The sequence below is a fragment of the Ptychodera flava genome, chromosome 14 (genome assembly GCF_041260155.1).
Source record: "Ptychodera flava strain L36383 chromosome 14, AS_Pfla_20210202, whole genome shotgun sequence".
NCBI classification, from domain to species: domain Eukaryota; kingdom Metazoa; phylum Hemichordata; class Enteropneusta; family Ptychoderidae; genus Ptychodera; species Ptychodera flava.
The window spans coordinates 23,678,132-23,701,385 of record NC_091941.1 but is presented as its reverse complement, the minus strand read 5'-3'; the positions used below and the strand labels follow the sequence as shown (position 1 = coordinate 23,701,385).

At 36.3% G+C, this 23,254-nt stretch overlaps 1 protein-coding gene across 1 annotated transcript in view; it reads left to right on the top strand.

Moving 5' to 3' along the window:
- Positions 1-2,229: 2,229 nt before the first annotated feature.
- Positions 2,230-23,254, top strand: part of LOC139149833 (chromatin-remodeling ATPase INO80-like) — a 60,406-nt gene continuing 39,381 nt past the window's right edge. Inside the window, exons 1-5 of the mRNA XM_070721829.1 lie at positions 2,230-2,399; positions 8,255-8,483; positions 17,902-18,005; positions 20,510-20,577; positions 21,109-21,243. Of these exons, the coding sequence (XP_070577930.1) occupies positions 8,329-8,483; positions 17,902-18,005; positions 20,510-20,577; positions 21,109-21,243 (462 nt within the window). The 5' untranslated portion in view covers positions 2,230-2,399; positions 8,255-8,328. The remainder of the gene's footprint in view (positions 2,400-8,254; positions 8,484-17,901; positions 18,006-20,509; positions 20,578-21,108; positions 21,244-23,254) is intronic.

Below are 23,254 nucleotides of genomic sequence, written 5' to 3'. Positions count from 1 at the left end.
CAAAAATGCAACACAAAATGCTGCACTAGTGTACTTATAAACTATAGTAATCCAGATTCCGTTACAAATATAGAAAGTATTTGTTGATGTATTAAATTATTAACGCTCAACATTTCTCTGTATCATATTTCACCACGCAAGCCCAATACTCTTAAACACATCATCATCATCACTGTAACTGACAATATTGTTCCATCGGAGTCCACGTGTCACTCCCACTCGGGTGGTTCATACTTACTCCATAGAGCAAAGGAAATTCATGCTTTTTCATTTGCATATGCATCTGTGGGATTGTGTAAGAAGTTACTTGAATATTCTCCTGAAAAACACAAAAACACAATTCTTTATTGGCCAAAAAAGAAATACAGCTCTTCATTGATTCTCCATTTATGCAACGAATAAACAAACACATGCACGCGCAAACAAACAAACAAACAAACAAACGGCCAAAAAAAACCCCAAAGAACTCTAGTCCCCTGTGGTGTACGGTATACATCTAAAATTCGCCTATATATGTGTGTGTTAATGATTACGTAAAGCTTAACGGTAATACACTAAAATGCAGCACAAATTGCTGCACTACTGTACTTACGCAAATAAAGTAATCAAGATTGAATTACAATATATAGAAAGTATCTGTTGATACATTGAATTATTAACACACATTTCTATGAAATATCGTGTTTCACCACATAAGCCCAACACTCTTACACATCATCATCATCATCATCATCATGCACTGAGCCGTCCAGACAATATTGTTCCATCCGAGTGCACATGTCACTCCCTTACAAACAAACAAACAAAAACCAAAAGAACCCGAGTCCTCTATGGTCTGACAAAAATGTTATGAAACCTGAGTGATTTTGTATTGTGATCAAAAAGGAGGCTGTTTTTTACTCTGGAATTGAAATAGGATGCTATCAATGATACAGTAAATGTACTAAGTAAGTTGTCTCCGTTTGACACATGCAAGCAACATACAGCTTGTCATAAAACGAGCTGCGATGGAATTCATCGTTGCTGGGAAAGATACAGAATAACTTTTTTTTCTGAAATGGAATATTGAAAAAAAGAACATCTGTTATTATGAATAGAACAATGTCACTCATCAAAAGTTACAGCGGCTATTAATTGTCAGCTAAAGTTACCACACTGCTGCATTGAACACTCGTTACGGGGCAAAAAGTTTGTGTTTGCTGTTTGTTTTCTATAACTTTCCGTTAGATCAGTTATTTTAATGGTTACCTTTTGAAAACTGATCCTAATATGCATAGACAGAGGGGGATTCCGATATCCATGTACTTGTTCCTTTGCTATCGATCACTTTTGACTTTACAATAGACTTAGATATACACCATTATTACTATCACTTGTACGTACACTTGATAACAGGTAAATTATCCAAGAATTGTGTCTATTTATTTATTTATTTATTTATTTATTTATTATTTCTATATTTAGTTTACCCACAACCTACCGCATATCTAATACCTCTTACTGTCGTTGAGGAATCAGAAACACTGACGCGCAAACTATTGATAACGTCATCTACAGTAGGAAAACTGTAAACGCAAACTATTGATAACGTCATCTACAGTAGGAATGGGATAACTATGAAGAAGATGTTTTGTTACTTCAAACCAGTCTCCACATTGCTTAAATTCCTCCATCGATTACTTTATGTAGAATACAGAGAAAGACAGGACTTTGTCATGTTTAAGCCATATATATATATATATAATATATATATATATATATATATATATATATATATATATATATATATATATATAATATATATAATTAAGCCATATATCCACAAAGTGCCACTAGTATATATATATATATATATATATATATATATATATATATATATAAGCCATAATATCTATCCACAAAGTGCCACTAGTATTGCTTTCTGCATGCGCAAGTAGCCCTGCACAATCATTTGAATGATGTTTCGTCGATCGATTCCGATGCCCTAATCTCTCAGAATCAAATAGGCAGTAGATTTTGTGGTAAACAGTGAATCTTTCACTTTCACAATCTCTTGATTTACTCATGTAATTAATTTTAGATGTTTGCGTACAGCAGTTATACACGTTCATAGCCGGTATTTCCATATCATCCGGAGGCAGCACAGTACTGATTCTCTTGAACCTGGTTCGGATTCACGATGAACATTCGGAAGTGTTCGTGTACGTTCGGACTGAGCCGAATAATGGCAATGGCGGCCGACCCCCCACGAAGTAGGAGGAAAGTCATGCGATGTGGCTATGTAGAAATCAGCCATTACAAGCAAAAAATACCACGCACTACGCCATCTTGGTGCAGTGTCACACTACAATTTCCAGCTCGTATTTGGCCGATTTTGTGGTGGAATTTTCCCGACTGAGGTAAGTTTATTGACCGGCTTGACGCCTGCAATGTCATGATCGTTAGCTATATTGGCAACTCGGCGAGAAAATGTCGGAGATGTCCTCGGTGTTTGTGCCGGTTTCGGCGTGGACTTCAGGTCAGTCAGTCAGAGGGGATATTTCGAAAATCGCTGTGTCTAAACTGCTGACAGCGGCTATTCAAGGGTGTTCAGCCGAAGGGTGTCCACATAAAATTGAACGTTTCACAGTCCCGATGTCCCTCGTATCGTTCTCTACAGTAAAGTTTCGCTGAACAAGAAAGTTTTCCGTGGCAAGAGCGCGAAAGTTTAAAGTTTGTGCAGCATGGACCCGGTGCATGTTCGGTCGTGGCGTCGTAAAGGTTAAAACGCGAGGCACGTAAACCGCGCACGTCGATTGAATAGACCCCGTCATTTTACTGGATTTTGTAGACTTTCTTGCCGATAAGTTTTAATTTGTGAGCCTGTAATGTCGTGATGTGAGCCGCTGGTATAATCTTGAATGTGACTTCCAATGGCTGTAAACTGCTGTAATCAGGCCGTTCATCATAAATGATCCTCAGCTTGTAAATATTGTTCACTAAGTCGAACGTACGCCCGTCCTCAGGTAATAGCGTGGAAAACAACGACAGTCACGAATATATAACAAAAATTTACATTTACGCAGACGTTGAATTATGTTTAAGGCCGCGTACATCTTCAATTACATTCTTCCACATTCTTTATTGGTGGTGTTTTCTTACAGGTAGCTGTCTGAAGGGAGTAAGTTTGTTGTCAAATGGGATGTTTTCATGTTTGTTTTGTTCTTATATTCAGCGTTAGCTGTATCACTGTCACGTGACAAAAACTTATTCTATAGAAAATTTAAACAACAGATCAGTGGATCATGAAACTGCAGCCAAGAAATGTTCAATATGAAAAATTTACCTACATATTAATCTCTGACTTTCCAGTCTCACAATATTATAAAGAGGGGTGTTGAGTTCCATCATTCTGCAGGCCCTGTTATTTGAATAAGTAATAAGACACAAGTCAAGCGATTGGAAATTTTAGAACTGTTGAGGATCATGAAGTATGCACCATTATGTCTAAAACTAGTATAAAGAGGTGCGGTGCCATTGGTTTTACATATGGATGGTCTTTGATCCAATCCTGCCAACACAAACACTTAACATGCACAAAAAATAGGACTCAGTTATGCTAGCTGATATGGCACACCGCAGTCACTCATACTGTGGTTGAGAGGCCATGGGACTAAAACGAATAAAAGAAAAAAGACAAATGGGAAGTTTCATCCTGGTGTTTCAGATAGTGTGAGTTGGTACTACCAATTTTTACTATGATTAAAAGTGACTGCCTGCAGGTTGACTGAAAGTATCATTTTACTGGTCTTACATGTACATCTGTAATCGTTGCAGTCTTTTATAAAAGACATTTCATCATACAGGTCTCAGATACATTCAACACAAAATGTACACAAAATTTCTCAGCATGTCCTTAAAGCGCAGTGGTCGTCGCGCTGCGCGTGCGTGATTTTTTTGTTGATAAACATAAATTTTGTAAACATAAGTCTTCTCAACTTCAATAGGAGTGAGATGGGAACAGTCCCCCACTCTGTTAAGGCCTTTGTAAGACTCAACATCATGCAATAGTAAAATATTAAGATCGAAAACGAACTTCAGTGGTGTATTTCTATCTATTTATTAAAACTCGTGTAGAGCTACGAACATTGGGACACTACACTCAGCACATGTCGCTGAGTTTACTGCACGCAGACACAGTGAACAAAAAGGTTTGATCGCGCGCGATCACGTTGGTTGTACACAATGCTATGTACAGTACAGTGAAAATACATAACTAAAATGATCAACGTTGCCTATATATGTAGACCAGCAACAAGCACAATGCCTAACACAAAAATTACACTCAAGACCATGATCGGCAAGCCAGAGCAGGACACGAGAGATGTTGTTGGGAGACGGTCACCGCGTTGACGTACACGGATATAGAGAATCCGGTCCCACAACGTACCGGCCCGCGACGACTTGGCCCAACCAACTGTTGATCACCATGTCTTACTTCTCCTAGTATTACGTGGTAAGAAATAGTAAAATGACAGGAAACAATAGACAAAACGAGCGGGTTTTCGCGGCATTTGGCAGGAAAATTGCACGGCTACACCGTGCATAGACGTATCGAGAGATCCTGTGCCCCGGCCCTGTGCACGGTCATGGCAGTGATCCAACCGCTAGCTGGTGTAGGCCTACCGTAGATGGGCAAACGTCGTTGTTGTACCTCCTGATTGCCGGGTAGGTCTGAATCCTTTTCAAGTGAGATAACCCCCACATAACAAGAAGACCTATGAAAGGTCCTTCGCTTGACTTGATACCTGTACTCGGAATTCTCGTTTGCACCCCAAAACGGGTAAACTTTGTAGTTGAGTTGGATTCTCCACAGCCGAGTGAAGCGCGCCATAGACCCGGTTTGACGCAAACGTTCATACAGACCACGGAACGGAACAGATGCAGAGATGCTTCTTGCTGCAGCGGGCATTGCTCTGCGAGCTGTAGATTTCTGTAGTTTGGGTTGTTGTCTTTGTACTCCTGTCGGGCCTCTTGAAATGAAAGCTCTCGTCCTTGCTAGCGATGTCGAAAACTAGAGCCCGGTCGTTTATAGTCTGTTGGCGTATACATGCGTACATGCGTACGTCTCGCTCTATGGCTCGAGCGATAACAGTAGCCGAGCCCCATTCAACTGATTCAAGAAAATCATGAGCAAATGTGATCTCAATCCAGCGTGCAATTATTGTTCAATATTCAGCAGATATTTAACTTAGATTAATTGACCTTTATCGCGTGTCACATTTGGTTAGTTGGTGTACATGTGACAGATCAGCCGCCATTTTAACAAGCGGCAATATCGCAAACATTACAATCAACCCGAACATGTGCGGCGTTCTTTGATTTGTTTACAACAGAGGGGGACCCCCTCAGGAGGATGCGCAGCGCGACGACCACTGCGCCTTAACTGGTTGACAAAAATCTGTTGAAACAATCTTTCTTGATAAAATTGCCTAAATAATTGCTATTACTCTATTTACAACAAACATCAATGTGAAAATACATGTCTATTGTTTGAACATTGAATATATGATGAAAAAAGATACTCACTTACCAGGTAAGAGGTCTTATTTTTAAAAGGCAATGCTGTATCTACTTGAACTTTATGACATTGGTGTCTTCAAATTTGTCTTTCAAACCCCAACACAAGTGGCAGCAATTTCATTCACTTCCCCTGAGTTTCCAAGTGCAATGGTCACACATCTTTCTTGAAAAATGGTTGTTTCAATCTTACTCAGGTGAAATGATTGAGTGTACACCAACCATATTCCCAATAAATTACTGTTACTTGTACATGTATTTCACATATGTTTTCGTCGTGTTTCTCAGATATTTTTCTCATAGTGGTGACACTGTGACATTTATGTACAGATTGACATTATCACTGATATGCATTTAGTATTATTCTTTGCTGATTAATTACAAGTAACCATAGTAATGGTAGTGACGCAGTATCTTAGGTTTTCAGGTAGTCTTGTCATATTAGTTTTATAGTTATTCCTTTGATGTAACTCCAGAAGAGTCAAGACACGCAATGGGTATTCTTTAATTTCCTGTCATTACCTGTTTGTCTGGTCTTGGATTTCAACAATATTTGTCACAAATTTTTAACTAGACATCTCTTAGTGATGTGACATTTGTCAAAGCGCAGTGGTCAAAGTATTAAACATAAGAAAATGTACATTTAGTCAATTCCTGTGTCCCCATCACAACAACATTTCTTTCCAAGTTTTTAGAGTTCAACTTCATCAACTTTCATCAGGAAATCATCAGTGTACCTGAAATTTAAATGTTCTTTTTCTCAGAATAGTCTCTGTCTCTGATATGCTTTTTGAATCAGTCAGAATTTAATTGACGATTAAATCCATAAATACAGGGAACATACTTCATTGATACTAAGATTCACTGGTCAGCAAAATATTTATCGACCTATATTAGTGTAAAATCAGTGATATTGGTGTAATATGTACTATAAGCAGATGTTACCTTATTGAATAAAACTTGGGAAAGTTTTAGTGGCATATTTCCTGACCAGTGGTTTGTGGACAGACTTTATGTAACCTTTGGAGATTTTAAGTCTAGATCTGTTAAACGTTTTATTTTTATTTGCTGCCATTAGATACTATCGGAATGATGCTCAGCTAATGTTTACTTACCACCTGTCAATTGTTTCATGATTTGTTGCATTTACTGTTGATACCAGTGGTCACATCTGTGTAGTCAAACATTCAACTTCATCCAACATGGTGTCTATCTTGATTCACCAGGTGCACCAGCTAAGTTGCAATAAAATGCTATCATGTTGTAAACCACAGATGTGTACAATGAACTAACAGGTATTCATTAGATCAGAAGTTACTCTAATTTATGCAAATTGACAGTGTTTTGTTTCTGAAAAAAAAAGGAACAAGTGTACTTTTTCAGATGAGTTAGAGATGACTTCCTTCTAACCTCCCTATGCCACTACGGTGTTGCAGCCTTATCACTGAGAACAATAGGATTGTACCAACATTTAGTTGTGAAAGGGGAATAATCAGACAGAAATTCACATTTGTATCTCAGCAATACACTTTCATTGCCTTTAAATCCTATTGTCCTATAAAGATTCAAATATATTTTACATAACTGTAAAAGAAATGAAAACCACAAATAAATTATTTTCCATTGGATCATTGACGTGAATTTTTCATCACATTTGATTCTTTTATTTTCTAAAGCAGCAGTCCTCTATCCCAGGGTCTCACATAAGTGCTTCAACACTGACTACGCATATGATTTAAATCATTTGTTCTCCCTTGAAAGTGGTGTTCAGTCAGTTGATTTGGTCTAAGATTAAGATGATAAAAATCTGCCCCTTTAACTCTGAAGATGTTTTAATATAAAAAAAAATAAAGTTTTGCTAAAGTTATGACACATGTGTAAATGTTTTCAGAACGTACATGTAATAATATGACAGACAACATTGTGAGAGTGAATTGAACTTTCAGAACCATAACTTTGTAGCCCTTGTAACACACACCAGTTCATAGTTATTGATGTAACAAACCCCCATCAGTATCTTTAAGTAACTCATTTGAGAAAACATTGTACATGTTACATTAGCATGTAAAGGAACAAACAAAGTATTCACAAGCAGTTTGTTGATGAATGGCCAGGCAATTTTTCCATGTATCAATTGCAATTCAAAAAGAGGCCAATTTTCTTCTGAGGAATTCTATTCAGTTTTTTTTCGAGGATGGAGTCAGGCTGCCATTTGGGAAGGTAAAAATGTGGTAAAGAGAAGGCAGAAGGGAGCCTTTGAACCACTGTAGTGGTGAGAGGGCAGATAGAGTTTTGAAGCTGGAAGAAAAGCCTGTTAGGTTTCTGATTAGGGAACTGGAAAAGTGAAAACTAGTAGGCAGAAGGGATTATTTCTTTCAAACCATAGCAGGAGAGCTGTAGCTAGATGTAACAGCTTTCACTTCCCCAACAAATGTTGATGTTGTTCAAAAATTGTTACAATAGCATATTTATCTGTGAAAAGACTACTCTGGTTTCAATTTCACAAAGTCACCTAGAGTCAGGATTGATTCAAAGAAAATTATCTTCCTAGTTTCATAAACTACACCATATTGTACATGTGTAAAGTCAGTTCTGTTAGTAAATTCTAAACGTGATTGATTTGTCTTGTACAAATCAAGTTTTGACTAAAAACCTTGTTTTTCAGTGTTAATTATTTTCCATGCTCTCCTTTCAGATCCAATGGATCACATTTCACAGATGTAGAATCAAGTTTGAGTACCAGGGTCTGTCGTGCACATCACAATCACCATGGAAACAGCCACCATGGAAACAGAAGTCACTCCTTCAGGACCCACCAGCGGAGTGCCCTTGGCAAAACCCCTTCATCTACAGCGACTGGAAAGGGCACTGAGGTTAGATGAGGTGATCAAATATGCAGAAGGCATCTTTGCCGAGGAGATTAGGTAGGAGAAATTATGTCAGAGATTGTGGATACTGTGTATGTCTTCCCTTTTTGAAGAAACAGGAATATAATTTGTAGATCTTTGCAATACAAGTATAGTATGTTTATGTACTGTAACCCTTGGAATAATTTGGTTAACCATTGGTTATTGATCGGTATGTCAGCCTCTGTCTGATAATGGCAGAAATGATGTGGTGATAGCCAACGCACACACTGTCTGGTCATGCCTGCCTTGCAGTTGCAGACCTGTAAGTGTAACTGATGTGTTTGTATTTTGCATTCTATGTCTGACATCCCAGTTGCTTCTATACAGCCAGTTGAACATGAATAAAACGTAATGAATAAGATGTGATGATGGCTGTTGATATACATATGCTGTTGAATCCTATGTACTCGAGACCAGGTCATGACTTCTATGTTTTTTTTCAATGTCCGTGATTGAAGTGTAAATTGACAGTGTATGCTTTGTGAGCGTAAGTCCTGACCAAGCAATTTCAGAAAATCACTCTGGTCGGCCAGTCTGTACTCTATCAAAATTGAGATTCGCAGAAATGCTTGGTAACATTTTTTTGAAGGTATGCATACACAGTGCTGCAGAAATTACCAGTGGTCTTTTACCGTGGAGCAACTGTCATAAAAATTGCAGATTAACATATTTTATTTTCTAGAGAAAGCCAGACTAGAAAATGTGACTCTGTAGAGTTATAACTTGACAGGGTCAGTATTCAAGTATCAGTGTGCCAAGTTGTGCCGTATTTCATCCGTCTTGTCACTTTACAGTCACAATGTAGACAAAATGAAAAAAAAATAGTATTTTTTCCAATCGACAAGGACATCTTTGTTGAGTGTTGGGACAGAATGCATATTTTCACTTAAATGTAAGTGTGTGAGAGCATAAAACTGCCAAAGCATTCAGAACATCGACTTCACACATGCCTCCAGAGGGTATGCTTGATATGATGGTCTTCATTTGATTTCCACAGAAGTACCGCTAGTGTAGCATAACAGAGTTAATATCTCAAATAATTGACTCTGCGCAAACATCCACTCAAGGGATCGTCCGCTTTCATTGAAAAAAATTACTATTTCTGATTTTGACTTCAATCAAATTACTTGCTCAACAGTGATCTTTAAAAAAAAGAACTACTAAGTTATTTGTGCTATCTGACAGGGCATACACATTTAATGTATAGATTATTTGTTGAAGAAGAAGGAGTAGGACTTTCAAGGCATTCAATAAAGCATTCTGTCGGCACATGGACATCCATCATTCTTAAATTCACATGTAAAATTACCATGAAGAAACTACCATGCAATGATTTTGATTCACAAGAGTATGAACAACCATTATATTTATATATTATTAAATGAAATAATTTCCCAAATATGTTGCATTTGTAAAGGCCATGATTGATAGAGCCGACTGGGTACATGGGTTGTCATATGTATCATTTCAGACAGGTCCTTGACCCTGAACTTTTGGTTGACTGTACTCAGTTTGTAAAAGGAGATTCTGTTCCTGGCAGTAGCTTTGCTCATGGACATTTATGTACAGTCTGTCTTCACAGAGTTTTTGTTATCTTGTCAATGAAAGCTTTATTTTTTAATTTGATAAAAAAATCCCAAGGTTATCATTGATTTTGTTACCATTAAAGCAGATTTTAATATTATACTATGATTAATATTCAATAAATGCAATAAAGAATGGGTGACGTTGCTTTATGTGACATATTGTATGTGAATAAATGTGAATAACAGAAAATGACAACATTCTAAGCCATTAGAGTAGCATAAAGTAGCTGAAGTTCTTCAGGACATCAGAATTGTTTAACAAGCTGACTTGAGCAATTGAAGTCCTCATGGATTTTGATCAACACAATGTGAATTTTATATTCTTGTGTTTTTTGGAGTTAAATAATTCGGTCTTGATTTGCTGAGTGTTACAGTTCATACAACCTTAGTCCTGTACTTATTAAAAATATAAACTCAAAACAAGAGTGCTGTCCATGTCGGCAGCAAGGAAAGTAAAGCACAGACAGATTTTAACATTGGATGTGTGATGGATGTAGTCTAAGCAATGGTGAAAGATAGATAGATGTGTAATTTTTTGTCACTTCTTTTAGAACAGTTGATAATTCCAATTAGTCATTTTTTCCCACCAAATTCACTTTTGTGGAAAGATTCATTTGACCAGGTAACATCTCAAAAAATATCAGAAGTTCATGTTCAAAACAACTGCCAATGGCAAAGCTCGTGTAACATTTCAAATCAAGATAGTTTGATTGGCAAGTTCATCAAAGATGGGGCATACTTTGAACTGAAGTCATTCAGGTATTGATAACTATCAACTCTTAGCCCTACTTAGCAGGTATATTGAAAAACATGGACTGTCAGTCTCAAGTTGTCCTGAGAGGAAAGGTTTCAAATTATTGTCTTGCCAACTGATGTTTTTCTAATTTATTCATACTAGCCTTCATTATGTCCTGCAAAATATTTCAGAAACTGCCACAAAAACAATTAGTACTAATCTTAACAACATTTTTCATATCCTATTTCAAATTCCTTTTTGTGACGAAAATAGAATTTGTTCAGGGAAAACCTACTCAACAAGCTGTATAGATTAAGTATCAATGACGATGTACAGTGTCCTTGTATAGTTTCTTTTAAGATATACAAACAAATCATACATATGATAAAAATGTTTTTGAGTAACCAAATCATTAAGGGTAATGGTACCCACTGGTCCTTAATTAATGTGCCTAGAAAAATACCTTGCAGTCCCTGGTGATCATATCCCGTATGTTTTGTTTTTTAATCAATGACTCTGTAGGCGCTATCAAATTTACCAGTGTGACTTTATTTTCACAATGCCTGCAATTGTCCAGTTAGACACTTTGATAAGACATGAGTGTTTCCATATCTTCAAGATCTTGTTGACTTTCAGCTAGGCGACTGGTCAAATCAGGTCGTAGTACTTTGCACTACATTTTGACTGACTGGTTGTTTGCTAAGTCTTTCCTCAGGTACTCTTGCTTATCTCTTCTTTTGAAATTCCTAATATAGGATATAATACTCAGCAATGCCTCAATCTCGAGACCCCAAATCTTTTCTGATCTATCACTTCCATGGGCTCATTTTAAAACTCCTTCAGCGACATTGCGACACTTGAATCTACCACTCAGACAAGCCAAAACTAATCCACAGCTGTTTAGCATATGACAAACCATTACAGAAGCAATTCTTTCCAAGAGGTTTTCTTGGTGTTTGCCTCCTTGATCAACTTCTATAAATCAAATTTGTTTTCATTTGTCTTTGTGTGAACACAGGTGTTGAAGTCTCCTTACCTTTAATTAATGTTAAACAGGTGGTAATGTCAGCATGATTGAGGATTCAATAAAGTCAAAATGTATTACTGTTACCGCCAAGTTATACAACATAATCAGTAGTATCTTTGATATTTCAAGGAAAAAGACCTGTGAAACCTGTTATCATGTTTTCTGAATTCCACCCGGCAGTGTGGCTCTAAACTACTTTGTGAACCCAACCCATGGCATTTAAACCGTAATTCTTCATTAATTAAATAGTTAAAGTCAGACTAACAACTGATACACAGCCATCATAAAAAGTACCTGGCTTTTACAACAAGTCTGAAATCTCATAAACTGCAATAACATGTCAGACTTGCAGTCAAACACTTCAACCCTAGTATAGCTTTCGATCCTCTCTTTATACACCGCAAAGAATTATTACATGACAAGTTAAATGACATGTTTTTTGCCAATTATCCTTTGATGTTATTGAGCTTTCTTGTAATTATCAGACACCATCTTTATGCGTAATGCTTTTCTTTTCTGCTGAAAAGTGCTCATTATCAGATCTGCCTTCCAATCAGTTAGGGATCAACCACTAGAAACGATAGGGTAGAATTTGTGAAAAAATTTTTTGCCGCACTACTGATTTTGCAAAAAATCTATTCATATGACGTTCATCCTAAAAAATAGTGTGTACCTTTAGAAAGTATGTAACAGTATGAAAGTCGAGCGAAATTAAAAAAAATTTCAAAATCTTGAAACACACAAAAAATGCTTGTCAGTGTTTAACCACCCCCTCCTAGATCTAATAGTTAATCCCCAAGGTACAGTTTAACAGCGTGCACGGCAGTGTGCGTTGTAAGCCAATATGACACGCCTCCATACAGACAAATTGAAATTGCCTGTTATGTTAGCACAATGTTTGGTTCTCATGTAAGAATATAGGGCTGATGCAAAGAAATCTCCACAATTCCTCAAATCGAAACAAAGTTTCCAGAAATCACGGTTTTAACCCTTTTTGTACCAGGCCTGTCATTTCCCCATCTGGCAAATCAGTAAAAAGCAGTATACAATCACCTGTAATCTAAATATGCCCATATATGGTCAAATGGGCATTTCTTGGTATTCAAAATGCCCATGTGAGGGCGCTGTTTTAAAAAGTGGCCACCCGCTTAAAATCTGTGATTGGTTAGATTTTCTCTTTCCATGGTAACTGTGGCAAAATTGGAACAGGTGACAGTATACCTTTAAGCAGTATTTAGCCAAGGCCATGCATTTTCAATCACTTTGCTTGGCAAAAGCAACTTTAACTGTACCAGGAATTAAAATTGATAAGCCTAGATGAAGTGAAAAGGGGGTAGTTTCCCTTCCCAGCAGCTGTGAACTTCTTCAAAATATCAGTTTGCGACAGGCAGAGTGACATCAGTCAGTGGGATATTCAAAATTATGCAGTGTTATGTAAATTGGTCACTCCTCTATTTTCCATAGATTACGGTAGATGGTTTTTCCCAGCTTCTGGAGAACACTGCAGCATAAAAATAATAAGGGTTTCACTGGTCTTGGTGAAACAGAGTTGAATTTTACTTTACAGGATGGCACTTGTCAAAAGCAATCTCTTGAATATGATACTGTAATTTTCATTTGAAAGAATAAACAGCACAAGACAGACTGTGGACATAGTTCCTGCAGCCAAAAACATCACAAATTGTTGATAAAACTGAAATCCTACCCATGCAAAATACTAAAATCAAAGTAATAATTATTCAAGAATTCCACAGACAAGTGACATTTTCGAAAGAAAGCACACAGACACAAAATATATGTTATGACACCATTAAATCTATATAGATACATACTTTAGCATAGTAGCAATATTGGTTATGGTGCCAGGAGTGAGCATTATACCACTGTTCCTGCCATACATTCACACGTGGATGACACGTTTGTGGCCATTAGTCAAAGAGAGAATTCTTCACAGCTATTAATTGTTTTCAAGGGCTTATGAACCATGCCATAGAACAATTATGACTGTTGAGAAAAATATTCACCAGAGTATCTGTAACTATGAATTCAAAGTTTGCAAGAGGGAGTTATGTCTCTTGAAGACATGAAGATCAAGATTCTTCAAGCTTAGAGCGTTGGGAAATGCGTGATGAGAATATTGCTGCTAAGTTATCAGAAATTGATGTGGACGGAGTGAAAATCATCTTCTTCGTCACACAATCTGTTTCTAGGGGAAATTATGTCAGTCATATCGAAGAAACATGCATTGATAAGCCAATTCTGTACAAGTACCGAGTACTGCACCGCCAGGTGTTGTGCCCAAATCGTAGAGAGACAGTCAATGAATGTGACATAGGTATGAATCACCAAATTTCCTCAATGTCAATGTATACGTCACAAGATTCGAGACAAATTCTGATTCATTTGAACAAGTATCCCATAAATAAATCGTGACTTTGGTTGAATATGTTCATGTATTCACCAAATCCAAGTACCAAATTGTCAACACAACCAATCTGACTGATAATATGGTATTGTGTTTGGATAACCCTAGAATCGGTTTGGTTTCAATAATGTCATATGTGGACTGATGGCCTAATTTCACAGCACAAATACAGGTTAGTTTTCATGAAAAGTGAGTGATGAACAGAGTCTTTCAGATACTCTGTCATTTGTATGATATTGTGGAATGAAGGGTTGCTAGTAACTTTTTTTGTTGCATGATTTCAAGCTATCCAAGAAGTGTACACGATAAGTATTGACTTGTTCGTATTTGACATCAGCCTGTTCATGAAACAACCAGATTACAATTTACAGTAAATATGTATGCAAAAATTGGTATCCAGATTGCAAACCACCAAGTATATCTCACTCATAATGTCACAGCAGCTCAGTCAAGACACTTGCTAGATGTTTATGACAAATTGCCACTTATAAACTATGATTAAGGTGTGTCTACAGCCAGATATCAATCCTTGTCTGACTCCTTTTGAAATCACTGACCACCTGTCTGTCTACAAACAGTCTCCCAGAGTACATTGCACTATTTTACTTGATGAGTTGCAACACATTTGGATTGATACAGTTCAACATCTAACCATGACATGTAAGCAGCATAGACCACAGGTCAAACTCAAGTGCGTGTAAAACATGAATTACGTACTTTGACTTTGATCTAATGCTTAGCCTCATTCAACTCATGTCAAGCTTTGAGACTGAACTGTGACCTCTATAACCCTTTGAGTGCTGTAATTTTTTCCCTCCAAAATTTCAGTGCAACATTTTACAAATTTGTTTCAATTTTTCTGTTATTTGTTTGATAATTTTGGACCAAATGGACATAAAATTTCATTGGCTACAGTTTCTTATCAAAATTTTGGCAAAAATCTGGAAAAAATTGACTAGGGTACATTTTAGAGAGGCTACAAAAATCGACTTTGGGTCTCAAAGGGTTAAAAAGAATCTGTTAAACTTTAGATCAGTGATGCCTATCCATTTGTGACTTTCTAAGTTCTTTGATATTCTAAAAACTCATTCTTGTAAATCAGATGACCATATCATATAAAAGTATACCAAATGCCCATACAAGACAACTCTCCAAGCATTCAAAAACATTTGTGCCTCAGATAGAGTGATTGACATCCGTTGATTGTTAGCTGAAATTGGAAGAAACCAGATTATCAGCTAGCAGCGTCATGTTCATCACAACCAATTTGTATTCAGTCCTATGAGATTTCATCTCTCCCTTTCATGACAACAGCAAGATATAGAAAAGCATTGATTCTGCAAGAAAGTGTTTAAGGTACATGTAGAGTGCACCTCTGGAATAGATATTTGAACTCTCAAACTTTTACAATATTCTTGTAACCTACCACTTGTTGGGGTTCATTTTGAAGCTTACGGAGTTAATAAAGTTTTAACTGGCTTATCTTCGTTAAAATTTGGAATTTTATTTTTTCCCCATAGAGATAGCATGGGGATGGCAGCCATTTTGAATTTTAAATATCGTTAAATTTTGAGTAATTTGTTATTCTTGTACCAAAATTCATATTGATCCCTGATTATCATTCTTGATTTTGAAAGTGAATGGTTGAAAGTTTGCTGGAGGAAAGTTTGAGCAATAGTTTTAGGAGCAAACTTCCTGAAATTTTATACAAAATGTTGTTTTTAGGGTTCTGTCTAATCTATGGCTCTGATGATGATATCCATCATGACAGCATTGCAATGAAACCCATGCTAAACATTAAACATTAAAGGTACAGAAATTCAGGCATTCACATACATTGAGTAGAGCAATATGTGTGAGTCTCCCTTGCCACTGATATTTCTTTGAAGACTGGAGCAAAATGTGGGCAGACTCCAGAAAGAAAAACTGAGGTTATTATGAAATAAACAAGGCAGAATAATTGAAAATTCAAGATACTGAATTCACACGGCTTCATTTTCAATCTGTTACAGAACAGACACTATGGAAAATGTGATCACGCTCACCAGTGTATTGCCTGACTGTAAATTTGATGCCATTATACAATACAGCTTATTTTTGAAAGTGTGGAATTGATAAATACCCTCTACTTGCGTCATTTTTCATGAAAGAAACTCATCATAGACTGTTGTTGTGTATGATATAACCATGAAGTCTTGCAGGTTGTACTGGCAGTATATGTGCTGTATACATCTTGTCTGCTAATTAAAAAAAAATGTTTGGTTATTTGCCTGGAAAGCAGAAACGGCGTCAAGAAAATTAAATTTCTCATATTGCCCCTGAAGGCTACATGTACTTGTATCAGTTGTGGTGAATTTTTTTTGGTTCTTTGGATTTCAAGGAAATGTTTAGCTGTTGCGTGAAAAAAAATTCAGCAGTCTGTTCAAATTCAATGGCAGTCTGAGTCAGAATATGTGCAGGAGAGAGGGAGTCAGAGTCAGTATTTCAAAACTGATCTCACTTAGAAAATCTGCTGGAAAAATGATGAACAGATGTTTGAGGTATTTTCTCACTTTGCCTTCTCCAAATAGCGACCTCTTAAAATTGTTCATTCACCAGTGCTCGTCAAACACAAAATTTTTCCCAATTTGAATTTTTATGACCAATGAACCAGCTTCTGAAGTGTTATTGATAGGAAGTTGGCGATAACAGCCTGTGTGTCGCAATACCTGTCAAATCTTGTCTGTTTTGAGAAATTTTATATATGCTTGTTTTAATTCAATAAAGTATTCACACATAATATTGTATATTACACATAATATTGTATTTGGTGTTGCAAATTTTGAGTGAATTTGAAACAAGATGTCATCACGTTGAGAGAGCACAGTACAGTAACAATTCTGAATCATTTCAAACAAAATCATGTACTCACACTTTGAATAGAAACCACAGTAGTGTGTGGAGGGACTGTGATAGAACATGCCAATGATTTTCAATATTTCAATACAGTTTGGTTCCACAAGTCATAGCATGATAAACTGAACACGTGTACAGTATTTTGTGATGCAAACTTAGATCTGGCCAGCATTCAGTATTGTTAACCTGTTCTCATTCCAGCTTTCCTGGATATGTGTGTATACTGCTGATGTCACGGTTGTACATAAACATACAAGGGACTTTTTGTCCACTCATATTAGATGGGACAGTAGAGCAGAATGCTTGCATTTTATGACACAGTCAATAGCAGTTCTGAATTTTTTACAAGACATAACACCAGTGTGCCTTTAGCACAAAGATTTCCAAACTCTGAACCCATTATTCAGATTTTCTGTCATTTTCGTATTCAACCCAGAATAAATTCATTAAATATGTAAATTTTTCTTTATTAAAAGAGAACACTGGTGCGTCAATACTGTATCTCATAAACTTTGAGGGAGTGTGCATTGTGTGTTTTTCCTCACCCTGTTATATTTTTCATGCAAATTAGATTGAGTGGCTTTTGGACATCTGCAAAAGGTACTGCTGACAGGTGTCCAGGAGACGTTGTTTGTGGGATAGGATGGCTGCCATTGTATGGTTATGCTACCGTTGAATTTCAACACTTAAAACCAAAGTCTTTTTACCACATCAAAAAAAAAAGCATGCTGTTTTACCAGAAATATATGCTGTTTCGTTTTCAGTGAAAGCGACGAAGATGCAGAGGCAGAAAATGGAATCTTCACCAAAAGCCAAGCGAGTGAGATGGGTATCAAGGAAATTAATGGTATTGTCACAACCAAAGCTGGTAGGTCCTGATTTATGATGCCTTCAAACTAGACAGCGACTGTTCCCCAGATACTGCAATTTTAATATCTTGTAAATAGGGTTTATTTAGCTCACAGGCCTTGACAAAATTGTCTCATCTGTCCCCGTACTTGCTTTACGTTAGTCCATCCCTCCTCACTCACATCCAGTGAACATAGTCACATCAGCGCAACAGATGAAAATCTATACAATAAAGTGGTTGTGTGGATAGTTTAGACTTTCATTAGAAGATAGGAATTAGCAACAGGGCAATTTCTATCTCGGGAGATCAGTCAAGTATACAGATATTCAGCGATTTCTCCTTTGATTCCCAACATAAGTGACATTATATGTTCTCAATGTAAATTCTGACTGTTTCCAATCTCAGTCGCTCGTGTTGTTCCACTGGAAATAGAATGGTAATCCTCTCATTCAGATGAAATGGATCTGATAAACATTTCTGTTATGTGGATGGACTATTTTGCTGACAGATTTTGATTTGCTTTGTGCCTGATAAGCTTTGGATGGTTCTGGAAAGTTGTTGGACTTTCAGTCTTTTAATATAATCGAGTGATACAGGGCTAGATGTTTTATAAACGATAGAGCTTCCTTACCAGTTCTTTCATGTTAATGCTTCATTTTGTTTGAGATTTGCCTTAATATGGCTTCCCCACTGTACAGATCATTTGTGTACCTAAATTATTGATTAAGATGTTGTTGCCAATAATACAGTGTATTTTACTCAAAATCACTTTTTTTACAAAGATTCATTCAATTGTCATGAATTTGTTAATCCATGATTATAATACTGGTTTGGTTCCCTTTGAAAAAAGTGTGTTTAATTGTTAAGTGCAATGCTACCTTAATGTTTATCCTGCCAAGTCCATATTTCACCATCAGGTTAAGATGGTTAAAATTAATGAAACACAACATATTCCATATGGTGTATTTTAACATAATACTGTACATTTGAAGGCTGTTGAAAACATAAATACTGTAAACTTGATTTTTTTGGACTGAAGATGCTATAACAGACCAAGCCAAGTGGGTGAAAATACGTCATGTTTTGGCTCAATACCGCTTTTTACTGACTTGGCTGATGGGGAAGTGATACTGTCTGGCAGGAAAAGGGCAATGCTACCTTAATTTGAGTTATTCTAGTCAGGTAACACAGTTCTCAACCCCGCTACTCATGTTTAGAGCAATGATTTTTTTCCATACACATAGAAAATAAAGTCACTGTTTTGCAGCGCATTTGTAATCCTAAATTTCATACCAGTGACCATTTAAGACATCAAAGAAATTATTTTACACAATTTCAGCTTTGTTTGGCTGCCCAGTGTAGCATACTGGATGTGCAAAAGTTACTGTTTTCGGGAAAGATCCCATGCAATAAATGAGACACTTTATTTTGTGCTTGCTGCTAATACGCCATAAAGTTATGCTTAGAAGAAAGCTGCACATCACACACATCATAAATTATCATTCAATGTTCAAGTCTCTTCAAAAGACTCATTCTTGGTTATCAAACCAATAAGTTTAAGCATTGAACCAGATGGTGTACAGCTTATCTCCATGTGATTGCAATCTGTAAAGAATCTCAGTTTTTTTATGTAGTTTGCTCAAAAATGATGTTATAGAGAATCGAATGAACAGTGGGTTTACATCATATTGCGTGACCAAGGTTACTTCTCATGCTATAGGACATTACTTAGGTCAATGTCAGTTTATTTGGATTATGTTACCTCAGGTCATCATAACCTTGCTGCTTGTTGTGATACAATATTACAGGCGAAAGTCAAACAATGTTATCTCAATCACGATAATGAAATTAAAACAAGTGTAATAAAATTCAAGAATTAAATTCACATTTTGAACATCAAAGATGCTACAACCATACAATCCTCACAGGAAAATACTTTTGTCTCATTTACCACACCTGAGTTGTTATTACAGTCTTTGCTATCCATCATAGCCATCATATCTGATCTTACAAACAACAAGATGAATACACTATTGAACTCCAACACACAAGGTGTTGTTCCGTGTTGTTTGTGCAGGTAGAGTAGGGATGTAGATATGTAGAGTAAGAATTTTAAAGCTCGTGTGATATGATATTACACACACACACACATACATGCACACACACACACACACGAACACAATCACAAACACACACACTCCCATGTATACAGTTGTCCTTGTTGGAAATTACAGTGCTTGATACCAAAGCAGACTGGTATTAACAATAAAAAAATTAATTCAAGTACAAAGTAATAATATCTGTTTCTGAAGTTTAGTGCATTGTGCAATCTTCAGACAGACTGGCTGACTTTTTTAGTATGAGTTGAAGTAAATGTACCTATAACATGGGACAACATCACCTCTTGTGTAGTAGTTCAATAATGCATTCATCTCATGGTTTGTAAGATCAGGCATTTATGGCAATGATTGATGTTTGTGTGGAGTGAGGAAAATCTCTCACCAGATAAAATCATCTTTCAGAGAGAAAAATGGATAACAAGAAGATGTACAACCTATCTAAAGTGAAAAAGAACAGGAGATGGCTTAAGGTGAGAGGAAATATTCATTATGGGTTGTGTATCAATTTTGTATTGATGATTGAGTTCCAATAAGGAAATTGTGTTTACAGTCAGTCCTCTAGGTAGTATATTAAAAGTGAGCTTTCTGTGCTGGGGTGTACATTTACAGTAAGTCTGGAAGAATGTATATTTTTCAGTACACAATTATGCATGTTTTGATTAAAGTCAAATTTATCAGGTGCGCTGCTGGGCAAACCCAGCTTGCCAGTTAGTAAGGACATCAGCTATTTTGGAGAACAACAATTCATCTTTCCTTGCTAAGAATACCTAAAAAAGTGACTAACTTTGTTTTTTTGGCGCAGTTTACATGCTGGATGGTGGGTATAACGAGAGTGTTCTGTTTCTCATTTAGTGGTTGTAGTCTTTGAATGAACCAATCAAATCTTACAGATAACAATGGACCATTTAGTGAACAAGTCAAAATTGCATGCCAGAAGAGGAAAAAAGTCTAACCATATTTCTTCGTTGCCAACAGTATTTTACTTTAATTTTTTTCCTCAGAATATTTTGCTGAGTGATTCATCAGACAGTGATGACGATGATGACAAGCCAGTCAGCAAGGAGGAATTCCATGACATGTTGAAACTTCACAAGTACAAGAAGACTTGCCACAATGAATTCCTTGGAGACAGGGAGGTAATGAATCAGTCAAGGTCTCTTCCAATGTATTTTCACTCATTTTTAGCTCCTATAGACTATACACTATAGAAGCTACTGGGATGGGTATCCGTCCGGTGTCCATCGTCAGTCTGTATGTATGTATGTTTGTATGTCTGTTTGTGATGTCCATCCACTCAAATATGTTGACAACTGCAGTACTTGCAGATTTATATTTGTTGTGTAGATGAAAAATATGATTTTGAGAAACCAACTTTTTAGCTCCGCTGTCAGCGACGCGGAGCTTATCAAATAGGTTGATTATCCGTCGTCGTCCGTCGTCCGGCGTCCGTCGTCCGTCGTCGTCCGTCAACAATTGCCTTCTCCTCTGAAACCACAAGTCCAATTGCTTTGAAATTTTATATGCAGTTCACTTGGAGTGACCTCACTTCAGTTTGTTCAAATCATGGTGAAATTTGCATATTTGTATTTTTGGGGCATTTTTTGGTGTTTTTGGTAAAAAAATCTTCTACTCTGAAACCGCTCGTCCGATTCCTTTGAAATTTGATATGCAGTTTGCTTAGGGTGACTTAAACCAGATTTGTTAAAATGGTGGTGAAATTTGCATATTTGTATTTTTAAGGCAATTTTTGTCATTTTTGGTAAAAAATCTTTAAAAATCTTCTTCTTCAAAACTACTGGTCAGATAGCTTTTATATTTGGTACATATGTCCCTAGGGATGATCTATTTCAGATTTGTTCAAATTGTGCAGAAATATGCAAATTTGCATTTTTAAGGCAATTTTTGCCATTTTTGGTCAAAAAATGTATTTCTCAAAAAGTACTGGTCTGATAGTTTTGAAATTTGGTATACAGGTTTCTATAGATGAACTAAGTAATATATATTGAATTTCTGATGAAATCTGTAATTTTGTATTTTTTGGGCAATTTTTGCCATTTTTGGTCAAAAAATGTGTATTTCCAAAACTACTCATCTGATAGCTTTGAAATTTAGTATACAGGTTCCTACAGATGAACTTAATGATATTTATGGAAATAATGATGAAATCTGCAATTTTGTAATTTTGGGGCAATTTTTGCCATTTTTGGTCAAAAAATGTGTTTCTCAAAAAGTACTGGTCTGATAGCTTTGAAATTTGGTATACAGGTTTCTACAGATAAGCTTAGTAATATATATTGAATTTCTGATGAAATCTGTAATTTTGTATTTTTTGGGCAATTTTTGCCATTTTGGACAAAAAATGTGTATTTCCAAAACTACGTATCTGATAGCTTTGAAATTTGGTATACAGGTTTCCATAGATGAACTAAATGATGTTTATTGAAATAATGATGACATCTGCAATTTTGAATTTTAGGGCAATTTTTCTCATTTTTGGTCAAAAAATGCGTTTCTCAAAAGTACTGGTCTAACAGCTTTGAAATTTGGTATACAGGTTTCTATATATGAACTTCTGCAATTTTTATTTTTGGGGGGCAATTGTTGCCATTTTTGGTCAGAATATTTTATTCTAAAAACTACTCATCAGATAGCTTTGGTTGACATGTTCTTAGGGATGATCGGATGTGATATATTCAAAGTATGATGAAACCTTCAATTTTGTATTTTTTGCAACTTATTTTAGCCACTTTTTTCTGGCCACTGCATTGAGTTATCAAGATTTCCACCTTCTTCATCAACATGTGTCAAAAATAGTTATTCTGTACATAAACACAGCGGAGCTATATCGACCGCTAGGTCGCTTGTTTTATTTTATGATATTGTTGAAAATGTGCAAATTATTGCAAAAAAGGCATTTTGGTAAAAAATCTTCTTGTTTTTCAATTTGTTCAAATTGTGATGAAATATGCAAATTTGTATTTTTAAGGAATTTTTTGGTCATTTTTGGTCAAAAGTTTATTCCATCAAACCCACTTGTCTGACAGCTTTGATATTTGGTATACAGGTTTATAGGAAGGTTTATACAGGTTTATATGTGTCACAAAAAGTCATTCTCGACATAACACAGCGGAGCTCTGTCGACTGTAA